The sequence below is a fragment of the Charadrius vociferus genome, unplaced genomic scaffold (genome assembly GCF_000708025.1).
Source record: "Charadrius vociferus isolate BGI_N301 unplaced genomic scaffold, ASM70802v2 scaffold304, whole genome shotgun sequence".
In the NCBI taxonomy this organism is placed as follows: domain Eukaryota; kingdom Metazoa; phylum Chordata; class Aves; order Charadriiformes; family Charadriidae; genus Charadrius; species Charadrius vociferus.
In genome coordinates this window covers 202,279-214,733 of record NW_009648042.1, presented here as the reverse complement: position 1 = coordinate 214,733, position 12,455 = coordinate 202,279, and the positions used below count along the sequence as shown (strand labels likewise).

The 12,455-nt window shown below is 38.6% G+C and overlaps 1 protein-coding gene across 1 annotated transcript in view; it reads right to left on the bottom strand.

Moving 5' to 3' along the window:
• AMN1 (antagonist of mitotic exit network 1 homolog (S. cerevisiae)) overlaps positions 1-819 on the bottom strand; it is an 18,825-nt gene extending 18,006 nt beyond the window's left edge. The window contains exon 1 of the mRNA XM_009883630.1: positions 694-819. Within this exon, the coding sequence (XP_009881932.1) occupies positions 694-795 (102 nt within the window). The 5' untranslated portion in view covers positions 796-819. The remainder of the gene's footprint in view (positions 1-693) is intronic.
• Between the last annotated feature and the right edge of the window lie 11,636 nt (positions 820-12,455).

Here is a 12,455-nt window from a genome sequence, read left to right as displayed (position 1 = left end):
AGGAATGAACAGCAAGTCATTCATTTTCTGTTTCACCAAGGCCAACTTTTAGCTTTCCTCAATTCTCATGCCTCCCTTTAAGGCTAAACAAGATAACAGTAGATATAAACCAAAATAGATGTGCCACTGAATTTACAGCCAAAGAAGTCATTAACTGGTTTCATTTAGAAACACTGACAAATACCAGTGAGCAAAAGGGATGACATAATTTGAACTATCAGTTTCTAGCCCTAGAACCATCATATTTCAAAGAATCAAGATTTAAATAAATTATAAGAAGATCATATGCATGATGTCAATAGAACGTAACAGAAATCTAACAAGTTCCTGAAATATTTTCGTTACTAAATTATACACTAGCTTCTTGAAACATACTACATTCAGGAACAGAGATTGGTTTACAATAGGCTTTATTCTCCAGTACTGAAAAAGGATAACATATGTCAGCTGATTACACAGAAGTCAGTTATCACTGAAGGGAGAACATTTTTAATTTACTTGTCACTACAAACATAATCTTATTACTACTAGCACAGGAATATTAACATTATGAAGTTTAAGAAAAAAAACTATAAAGACATGGAGAGAGTAAGCAGGCCTGAATTTATCCGTTGTCTCACATAAACACTTTTAGTTTAGTTCATCCTTGTGTATTAACTATCACAGACAGAATAGTTTGGAATGGGTTCTTACCTCACTGATATTTGAATCAGTTATTTGCCCTTGCATACTCATTAATTTAATCAGTTTATCCTTTATGTTGGGCGGCAGTGACTTAATATCTGCAGCATACATGGAAAGGTTCTTTGTCAAACACTGAAGGCATCTGAAATAAAGGAAAGTTACAGTACAGTCAAAAATAGGCATAACATATTGGAACCAGAACAATCAAGCCATAAGATGTCACCTTCTGCATCCAGCTATGCTGCCTTCAAACTTTATCAGTTCCAGCTGTTCCCTGCTACCACCAATTCAGTTATTCCCCTTTGGAATCAATCAGCTGATCGTTCTGTGCAAGTGTTCCCCCATCAACTGTAGGCAAAAACTGTAGCCTTATTCACTGCAATCACCAACCCAGCTCACAAACTGAGTTTGCTGGTAGTATAAACATGAGCTTTAAGAAAAGCCTTTTCACCAGTAAAACCTTTCGTTGGGACAGCTAGTTCCAGAGAAGGGCCACCTCTCTTTCACCTCAACTAAAAACATTAAGGAGACATTTTTAGATGTAGCATTTTGTTCACTGTCTAGTTTGTAGCGCTCTTTTAATATGAATTGTGCTGCGTAACACTGTGTTCGCATTTTTAACTTTGTGCATAAAACTACTCCTGGTCACAGAGGATTGTCACCTAAGATAGAAATTTTTCTGCCTTAGTGGGGTCCAGGAAATCACAGATCAACAAGTCTGTGGTCCTACAAAGTAGATTAGACAAAATAACTAGAGGACTCATGGAAAATATAATATATAGGGGAAAGTGAACCCATCTGTATATTTACAAGATATTCAAAAAGCCTCATCAGCAATGGTTCTTCAAGAAATTAAACTGCCCTGGGATGAGAAGGAAGGTACGCACACAGCTGGCTGAAATGCTTTCACAATCAGAAACATTGATTGGTTTGACTCAGTATAGCCATTATTTTTTTAATAGCAGTATTTTAGGCCTTCCTCACATACTTATTTGTCAGAATGATTTATCAACCTGAAGGAAACAGCCTGATTACCATATACACCAGGCCAGAGATTTTGAACTAACAATAATGCTGACATAGACTACATTTTCTATACATTATAAACATCATGCTCTCTGGACATCTTTTGTATTCAGGGTCAAAATTGTTTCCCTGTTCCAAGCAATCTGTTCCCTTTGCCAGATACTGAAACTTGACTTAAAAAGTTTCCATTTTGAGATACTGTGCATGAGAAATTGCAAACAAATCTCAAAGACATACAGGGCTTATGTATTCATCTGAAAAGGAAGGACAAGGCAGAAATAAATACTAATATCACAGAATGCTGGGTGATGTTTTAAGACAGGATTTGAAATCCTAGAATTTTATCAGTGTGAATGCAACAAAAATGGATCATTTCAGCAAGAATACATTGTTCAGACTCCAGATAGAACAGAGCTTTTTGGGGAAAACATGAAGAACTTAACTTAAGCAAAATGAAACAAAGAGATCAGTATTATCCCAATAGATATTGAACAGTACCCAGATGATACTGTTCAAATACACAGAAATATTCAAATATACAGGTCAAATATACGGAAGAGTATTTACTTATGAAATATTGAGTACTACAGAGGGACACTAATCATGCAATCCTATTTTTTTAAGATTCCTAAGGCATTTTAATGTATCACAGGATACATAAAACATTAATGTTCCAAACTCTGCAACCTTAAATTACAATCACAGGCTTCCTGAAACACCAGGGGCAACTCTGGGAAGAGTTTATGAATAGCTTCTAAGCATCCTGAGCATCCTGACCTTCAGAGCAATCACCAATCATTAATATGCTAAAAGACAACTGCTGGTCCTGGTGACCCCGATGGGACTGCTGTAACGCCTTGCCCAGTTCAACTTGCTGACTCTCAGTGGGGGGATACTACTCTTTGGACTCCAGCCGGCATCAGTCTCTTGATCGGGGGTTCCATGAGTACTTTCCCCGACCAGAGCGGGTAAGCGACACCACGGTGCTTGTTAAAAAGATATTGTTTGAATATCAGTTTGTGTACGCTCTTAATCTGGGAGTCTGGTTTCTAATCTGTTTTGCTCTATATTGCATTCTAAAGAGGGTTTTTTGGTAAATCGGATAAACTTCATATATGTTTGACAGTGATGACTGGAGTATATGAAGTCCTGGATTCGAATGTTCTTTTGGGGTAAAAATATGGGAAATCAGCCATCCAAAGTAAATCAGTGTTCCCTTCTTGGATGTATTATGAAATATTGGGGCAAATTTGGAGGAGACCCCTTAATAAAAGATCGGCTGACTGAATACTGTACTCGCTGGTGGCCATTATATAAATTAGAGGATGGGGGGAAATGGCCTAAGCAGGGGACACTGAAATATACCATTTTACAGTTGATGTTCTGTCGGACACAGGGTAAGTGGGATGAAGTACCCTATGCTGATCTATTCTTTACTTTGAGAAATGATTATGAGACTCGGAGAAAATGTAAACTTTTGGATACTGATGCAAATGTAATAATGATGTTAGAGGACAGGGATACAGATTCATGCTGTTGTTCCACTTGTAGTATTGGGGAAAGACGTTTAGAAGTCAGAGAAGAGGATATACAGATGTTGGTAGCCCCAGAAGTTGAAAGAAATAATGAGAATGGTTATAGGGTAAGTGATAACTTTAGCCCAATTGCGGAAAGGACTAGAGCTCAACAAAATTCTGTACTATTAGCTCCTCTCTGACAGGCTGTTGGCCAAGGAGGGAGCTGGTCTATGTTAAAGTGCCATTTACTACCTCTGATTTAATGAATTGGAAAGAATCAGCTGGATCATACAGAGAAAATCCAGAAAAAATGCATCATTCTTTTAGAATGATCATTGAAAACCATAATCCAGATTGGCAGGATATTCAAGTCCTTTTAAATAACTTATTCACTCCAGAAGAGAAAAGAACGGTACTGGAAAAAGGAAATCTGGAAAAGATAAATGCAAGAGATGGTCCAGGAGATTACATGCCAACGTAAGAGCCTGACTGGAACCCTAATACAAATGATGGCAAATTAAAGATTAAACAATATCAACAGTTGATACTGTATGCAGTTAAAAACGGGATCTCAAGGCCAAAAAATCTTGCTAAATTAACACAAGTTGTGCAGGGAAAGACAGAGGACCCCTCAGCCTTTTATGAAAGGTTATGTGAGATGGCGAGACAGTGGACTGATTTAGACACAGAAGATGAAGAAAATAGAACAGTATTTACCATCTTATTTGTCGGACAATCAGCTCCAGTTAACAGAATGAAATAACAAAAGGTGGATAGAGTTACCGGAACGACCGTATCACAGTTGATTGTAATTGCATGTAAGGTATTCAATAATAGAGAGGAAGTAGAAAAAAAGAGTTAGAAAAAGAAAAAAAAAAAGACAGGAAACAGAAGGCTGCAGTTCTAGCAGCTGCTGTTGCTAATGTTCAAATGGCAAATAGAGATAGAGTTTTTTGCAGAGGAGGTGTTAGGAGAGGCGGAAGAGCAGCAAGAGGTAGAAGCTTAGGGTTTAACTCAAACCAGGGGGCAGAGAGAGTATTAGGGCCAAATCAATATGCATACTGTAAGGAATTTGGGCATTGGAAAAATGAGTGTCAGAAGAGAATTGATTTTTTTTTAAATGGTCAGAATGGAAGAATGGATATCCCTGGGGAGAGCATGTAAAAGAAACCAATCCTCCTGAGGTGGATCTACTTATGACGAGAGATGATTCAGAATGATAGGGACAGGGGGCAGAAAGTAGGAGCTCCCAGATGAGCCCCTGGCTCCAATAAAGCTGGGAGATGAAACTTTAAATTTTTCAGGAGACACAGGAGCAAAATATTCTGTTATAAATACCTGTATAGGACCTTTGAGCAAATTCACTATGCCTGTTGTTGAGGTCATGGGAAAGAAGGAAGTCAAACCATTTCTAAAACCTTTAAAATGCAAAACTGGAAATAAAACAGTAATGCATGAATTTTTGTACATAGTGGAGTGTTCCATGCCTCTCTTAGCATGGGATTCATTAACTAAGTTAGGAGCACAAATTGCCTTTGAAAATGGTAGAATCCAAGTTCATTTTCCTGAAGATAATGCTCAGCAAGCTCGGATCTATTTGTTACAGATGAAGACAGAGGAATTTGAAACTATTCCAGAAGAAATTAAGAACGCAGTCAATCCCTTTGCTTGGGGAATGGAAAAGCCAGGGAGAGCAAAAACTGTGGAACTGGTAAAAATTGAAGTGAAAGCAGGAGCTTGATCAGTAAGAAGGAAACAATATCCTATCAGCATGGAAGCAAGGAAAGGTTTGGAACCCATAATAAACAATTTCCATAGGTACGGACTTTTGAAAGAATGTCAATCTGAATATAATACTCCCATTCTTCCAGTGAAAAAACCACACAATCAAGGCTACAGATTAGTCCAGGATCTGAGAGCAATAAATCAGCTGGTGGTAGATATCCACCCAGTGGTTCCAGATCCATACACATTGCTAACAACTATCAATGAAACAAATGCATATTTTTCTGTTTTAGACCTAAAGGATGCTTTCTTTTGCATGCCCTTGGATGAAAACAGTCAGAAGATTTTTGCTTTCAAATCGGAAGACCCCTCGACTGGAAGGAAAACTCAGCTTTGCTGGACTGAGTTACTGCAGGGGTTTAAAAATAGCCCAACCATCTTCAGAACAATCTTGATGAAGGAGCTGGAACAATGGTGGACAAAGAAGGTCAGGTAACCCCCCTTCAAGACCTTGATCACATTTTGTTGGGAGCAGATACTATAGAAAAAGAAAAGACTAAACTTCTTGGGAGCAACTGGGTACAGAGTATCAGAAAAGAAAGTGCAAACTGCAAAATCAACTGTAATTTATCTTGGATTTAAAGTATCTCAGGGACAAAGGAAACTGGGAAATGATGAAAAAGAAGCCATCTGTAGGATTGCTCCCCCTCAATCAAAAAGAAAGTTAAAAGGATTTCTAGGAATGGCTGGATGGTGTCACCTTTGGATCCCAAATTACAGTTTATTGGCAAAACTGTTCTATGAGGCGACTAATGGCCCTGAAGAAGTCTTAGAATGCACCCCAGAATGCCAAAAGAGTTTTGATGACATTTTGATGGCTGCCCTGGCATTAGGACTCCCCAGTTTAAATAAGCCTTTTGAACTATTTGTCCATGAAAGAAGACGTGGCCATGGGAGTCCTGACACAACTTTTGGGGGATGGGAGAAGACCAGTCGCTTATTTTTCTAAAAAATTGGATAAAATAAGTTCAGAGTGGCCCAGCTGTTTACAGGCAGTTGCCTCAACTGTCCTCATCATCCAAGAAGCCAGAAAATTGTCTCTGGGGAAAAAAGGTAACAGTTCATGTTCTCCATGCGGTGCTCATTGTATTGGAGCAAAAAGGACACAATTGGCTAACTCCTAGTTGTCTATTACAGTACCAAGCCCAATTGATCGAACAAGATGATATAACTCTAAAAGTAAGTACAACACTGAATCCTGCTACCCCGATGCCCCGTGAAATAGAAAATGATTCTAATCATGATTGTTTACAACTTATCAAAAGGTTGTATGGCAGCAGACCAGACCTGAAGGATATTCCCCTTCAGAATCCTGATGAAGAGCTATTCACTGATGGCAGCAGCTTTGTTGTGAAAGGTGAAAGAAGAGCTGGCTCCACTGTGGTGACCTTATCTAGGGATCGGGAAGCTGCAGCATTACCTCCAAATACATCTGCACAAAAAGCTGAAATAATTGCCTTGACAAGGGCTCAAGAACTGGCTGAAGGAAAAACGGTTAATCTATACAAACTCCAAGTATGCTTTTGGAGTCATCCACTCCCATGGTACCATATGGAAGGAATGTGGACTTTTTTCTGCCAATAGAACACCTATAAAATATGGGATGGAAATTTTGCATTTATTGGAAGCAGTACAGAAACCTAGAGAAGTCTCCATGATTCATATCAAAGCACATCAAAAAGGAAATTCAGATGTAATTTGAGGAAATCGAAAAGCAGATGAAGCTGCAAAATGAGTGTCACAGAATAATACAATTTTTGCTTTGATTCCATCATGGGACATTCAATTGGAACCCCCGAAATACGGAGAAAAGGAGGATAAATTAGCTGAACTGTTATGATGCAAGAAAGATCAGCAAGGGTGGTAGGTCACTTATCATGGACAATGTATGGTCACCCCAGAGATTATGAGGAAACTGATGATTCAGGCCCATGGAGAAACACACATGGGAGCAGAAGCTATGGTTGAATCAGTGAGATGCTATTCAATTGGAGTTAAGATGTTACTCATTGCTAAAAGTGTGAGTAATAAACGTGAGATTTGTCTTACAAATAACCCAAAGATACAAATCAGACCCGCTCCTGGAGAGAGGCACAATCCCAAGTGAGTATTGGCAAATAGATTTTTCAGAATTGCCGATATTTCTTGGTATTGGTAGCCACCATTTTTTGGGTGGCCCGAAGCTTTCCCATGTCCAACCAATAAGGTGAGAGAGCTAACAAGACATATATTGAAAGACATAATTCTAAGATTTGGAATCCTGTTTAGTATGTCCTCTGATAGAGGTCCATATTTTGTAGCTGAAATTATTAAAGATATGAGTAAGATATTAGGAATCAAATTGGATTTGCATACCCCCTGGAGACCACAGTCTAGTGGACAGGTAGAGAGAATGAATCAAACATTAAAAAGACAGATTTCTAAATTATGTCAGGAAGTGCAGTTGAAATGGGTAGAAACTTTACCAATCACTCTTACTAAGAATTAGGGTGACCCCGAGGGCTAGTGAAAATATTTGAGATCCTGTATGGTAAACCTTACCATGTTAATTTAACAGCAATGCCTGAAGAGATGCACATAGTAGGGGAAAAGGTGCTGGCTGAATACCTTTTGTCTTTAAACAAGGTGTTGAGTTCCCTACATAGATACCTACTTCTAAGGGCACCTGTACCTCTTGAATTCCCAGTATACTCCTTTCAGCCTGGAGACCAAGACTACCTACAGATGTGGACAGACGACCCCCAGAAAGGACTCTTCCAGGTACTTTTAACAACCAACACTGCCGTAAAACTGGAAGGAGTGGACTCTTGGATTCATTATACCAGGATAAAGAAGATACCCCCTTGGCTGTGGACATCAACACAAAAGGGACCGTTAAGATTAACTTGGAAACACAATTGATGAATTGCACCTGGGATGCTGCTGAATCATTTATAGATTTAGACTGTATACAGGGAATAATTCTGTGCTATATTTTGATAATTATTGGAGGAATAATTGTGCTTATCAACATAAATCGGGAATTTAGGTTAAGTACTAGGAGTCAGTATAGAATGGAAGATAGTGTTGAGCTTGTTACTGCTTCCAGTAAATAGATTTGTAGCACAGATTCCATTTCCAAAATGGGATAGAGATCGAAATATTTGGGAACTCCTGGCCTGGGAGGTGAGTAACACATCATCTTTTTGCATAACAGCCGAAAGTTCAGTAGGAGGGATGTACATTTTCTGTTTGATAGGAGTTCTTACTCCTTTAGAGTTACTGAGAAACCATGCTATGTTTAAAAGATTTTAGGCTTGAACTTAGGTACAAACAAATATACAAATTTGGGTATGACAAGGGTTAAAGAAAAGGGAATGTTGAGAGTGAAAGTAAGAGGAACTCTCCCTGCTCAGAATTGTGTTGAGTTTATAAATTGCTCTGTAAAGTGGGAAAATTTAACATGATTACAACCCTCTCTAAAGTGTAATATTACTGAGACTCAGATCTATGCTTGGGCACATATTAAGTTGCCCCTTGGATGGTTTTTACTGTGTTGACAGTTGGCACATACATACATACCAGCAAATGTAACTGGAGGACTGGGTTCCATGAGGAGAATGGCCCCATTGTTGACTGACAAAAAAGATTTAGAGCACAAATGAAGCAAAAGAACTGTCCACCAATTACCAGAAGATTGTGATGCACAGGTTACTTTGTATAGCGCAAGTGAAATGTCAGCAGCAGCTATATTAGCACCTGGAATTGGAGTAGCTATGAACTATCATGCAATAAAAAAAAATTCCTGTGCCTTGGTTAAAGATATAAATTATTCTTCACAAGCACTCTCAGCTATTGGTACAGAGATGAACCAAATAAGAGAAGCTACTCTTGAAAATAGGGTCGCTATTGATTATTGACTCTTAAGGCATAATCACAGCTGTGAGGAATTTAAAGGAATGAGCGGCTTCAATTTAAGTGATAATTCACAATTAGTTGAGAAAAAGATTCAACAATTACAAGATTTGGCATCTGGATTTAAAGACTGAGAAGGATTAGACTTTTCCTGGTTACTTTCATGGCTTCCCAACTTGAATTGGTTAAAACAATTATTCCTCTTTGCAATATTGATTGTACTTTTGATTATTATTACATGTTGTTTAATACAATGTATGCCACTTTGTAGACCTGGTACATATAAAGGAATGGTGTGAGACTTTTGATGCTGGACATCATAAGTCTCAAAGGGGGGAAAAATGATGTAGGGCATCCTGACCTAAGTTAGCTTATGTTAGTATTATTAATGTTAGCCTTAGTTAACCAATAATGAACAGAACATTGTGTTGTTTGAAGTCCTTCTAGCCTTAATTAACTAGTAATGAACAGGACGCTGCGTTGTTTGAAGTCCCTATTCTCTAGACCTTAACATCTGGGATTGATTGTATATAGGATGAATTATATGACAACCTGGCAAGAGAAAAATCCAGTTGGCCAACCTGGCAACAGAACTTACTTTTAAGGTGTCCTGAAGTGAACTGCCTTCATTATAATACTAAAAAACCACACCCACAGGTCAAGAAGACCCTTGCCCAGGTGAAGACCCTTCCCCTGCACATGTGTGATGATTAAAAGAATGACATAGCAGATATTATAATTATATGTAAATTACTAACCAATCATTGTAACTGGGAGTGTACTACCTTGTAACTTTTGTGTATAAATATAGCAAGAAGACCGGCATGAGGTGTGCTTGATTTCTGGAAACTCCACTGAGCTCCTAGGCCTGAGTAAATACAATCTCTCTTCTGAGCGGGTGAGATTGGTTAATTGCATGCTGGACACAAATCCACTTTTCAGACAACAGCCTTTAAGAAAGGAATTGCAACTCTCTGAAATGATATTTTATTATCAAAAAGACAAAGTCTCTATGTAAATGAGGAACATAAACTAGAGTGAAGCTAACCAACATCCAGAGACAACTGAAAAGGTAACACTGTAATCTAGGAAATGCCAAGACTTTACAAAGGATTACATTACAGCAAAACTAAAATGGAGGGAGTTGAAATGGGGGAGGATGGGTAATTCCTCACTGTCCCCCTTTTGCTTAGAAACCTAACATGAGTCCATATAAAAGATGGAGTTCTTTGAATTGGAGGTTGTATTATCTATTGATCATAGCTACCTGGATTAGATTCCCCAGGCCAACTTTTCCTTTTAAATCCTAGCCAAAATTGTGAAAGAAAATGTTACTGTCCTACAAAACATTTTGCCTTTGTAGAATCAACATTTTTGCATTAACACACCCTACTAGTAAACTCAGAGCAGCTACCATAATTGCACAGTAACTCTCTCTACTGTAGGTGGCCTCTATACTTCTATGTGATCTAGATACACACAGCAGTAACTAAGATCCATAAGTAAAGACTATAATGCATTCACCTGGCAGACAGATTTTTGTCCCAGTCTAACTTAATGAAAGAAACCATGAATCCTGTTTTTTATGGACATAGAAAACCAAGTAGTGCTTTACTCTTGCAATGGCCTGATAAAGGACCATTCCTCCTTGCAAAACCTCCAACTGCTTTTTTCATTGCTCCACGTTATCAGACTTTTTAGACCAGCTGTTTATAGTTCAGAGTTGTCTACAAAGTGTCAAATGGCACACTCATTTGTTCCGAATGTGTTGAGAAGTGCAGAACAGAACAGGCCTATTATCTTTAACCTTAAGCTTTATGACAGGGCTAAGGTCTTATGAAAAGGACAAATGTGTCTATTTCCAATAATAAAACAGAAATTAGATCTTTATGACTGATTATTCTACAAATAGTCTAACTTACATCAAGGTGCAGCATATACTAAATTATGTCACATGAAACAGAGTAGCAGAACAGATGTTAGAAGGGGGACACATCAGAAGAAGAAATGAACAAGAAGAACAGATTGTTGAAGAGTTTGGGAAGACCCCTCTGCTGAGTCACGAGGTTCAGGCTGGACCCCCTTGCTTTCTAAACTCCCTCTCAGAAAGAAGCCTAGGTGCGGCTGGATCCAATCTCAGCCTCTGACTGTAAAGAAGAGATCAGACCCTAGGTTCTGTCACAGAGTCAGTTTAATACAGCTCGAGCTGAGTGCCTCCAAAGAGGGTCCTCCTTGGTTAGTTTCCTGTGCTTTTTAAAACCTCGCAAGCTATGACATAAGCTGTTCATGCACCTGTTCATGCGACAAGCATGTGTCTTTTGTGCAATCAAATTGTTCAATCGTTACGTGTCCTCTCCAATGACTGGAGTTTTGATGCAGGTGCCTTTACCTTCTTACACAGTTTCATAATCTTTCAGGCCCATCTGCACCTGTATCTTATCTGTTTTCTGCTGACTCCGGAAAGAACGGTCCCTTTCTTCATTTCCAAGAATTATAGTTCCCTTTCCTTTGATCACAATGGTCATTCTAATTCATATTGCTAAGACTTCATTAATATTACTTATATTACAGTTTTCATTAATGTTACTTATACAATTTAATCATGTTAGTTAAGGTACAATATCGCAAAATCATGCAAAACTACTAGCCATTCTTCTTGGACTACGAAAGAGTTCAGCCTCACTATGTTGCTAGGTTACAGCTTGCAGCCTAAGGCTTCACCAATCTAACTACTCATGCTAAGTTGGCTACTAATGCTAACCAAAGCACATGATTCAAATAATTAAGATTACTTCAGTTCCCAACACAGACACTAGAATAGGCTTAATGGCAAATAACAAAACTGATACATCTTCCTGCATTCATTAGGGTTGGAAAATTTATATTCATAGTAAGACAATAAAATGAAGCTGTTTTGAAACTGATGCTCTACTTCTTCAATTTTTGTTCATGCAGATGTACCAATCTGCAAATGTTCTAATGCCTTTGTAAGACCTTAGTTTTCCCTGACACTGACAGGTCAGGTAATGCAATAGTCTGTGATACGCTGGCCACCTGTTAATGATACCTGTTACACTGGAGCTACCTATCAACCACACATGGAACAACCAAACCTAAGGAATACATAACTACATACTCTCGCAATGACTTAAATGTGCAGCACACTTCTTTATCATGTAGCGACAATCTTAATTAAAACACCTTTAAATTTGTTGTTTCATTTGTGTTGCACTAAGAGCCTCATTTTTGATGGCAGAAACTCTCTTGATGCTGAGCTTACGTCTGGGCATTAACAAGTCAGCTTAAAACACCTGCCAGGGCTCTGAGAGATTTCTAACAGCAGCCTCCTACAAGTATGACAGCTAAAGCTGTTATCTGCCCCAGCTGCCCTCTCCACATCTCCAGCAAGCGATGTCGGTGCCAGGCATCCACTGTATTTGGCAGGCCCTGCAACTCTTACACTATCAGTGTTCAGCCAAGCATAACTAAGTAAACCAACTACAAATTTGGTGGGCCTCAATATTCTGGCCTTAAAACTGCATCAGCTAC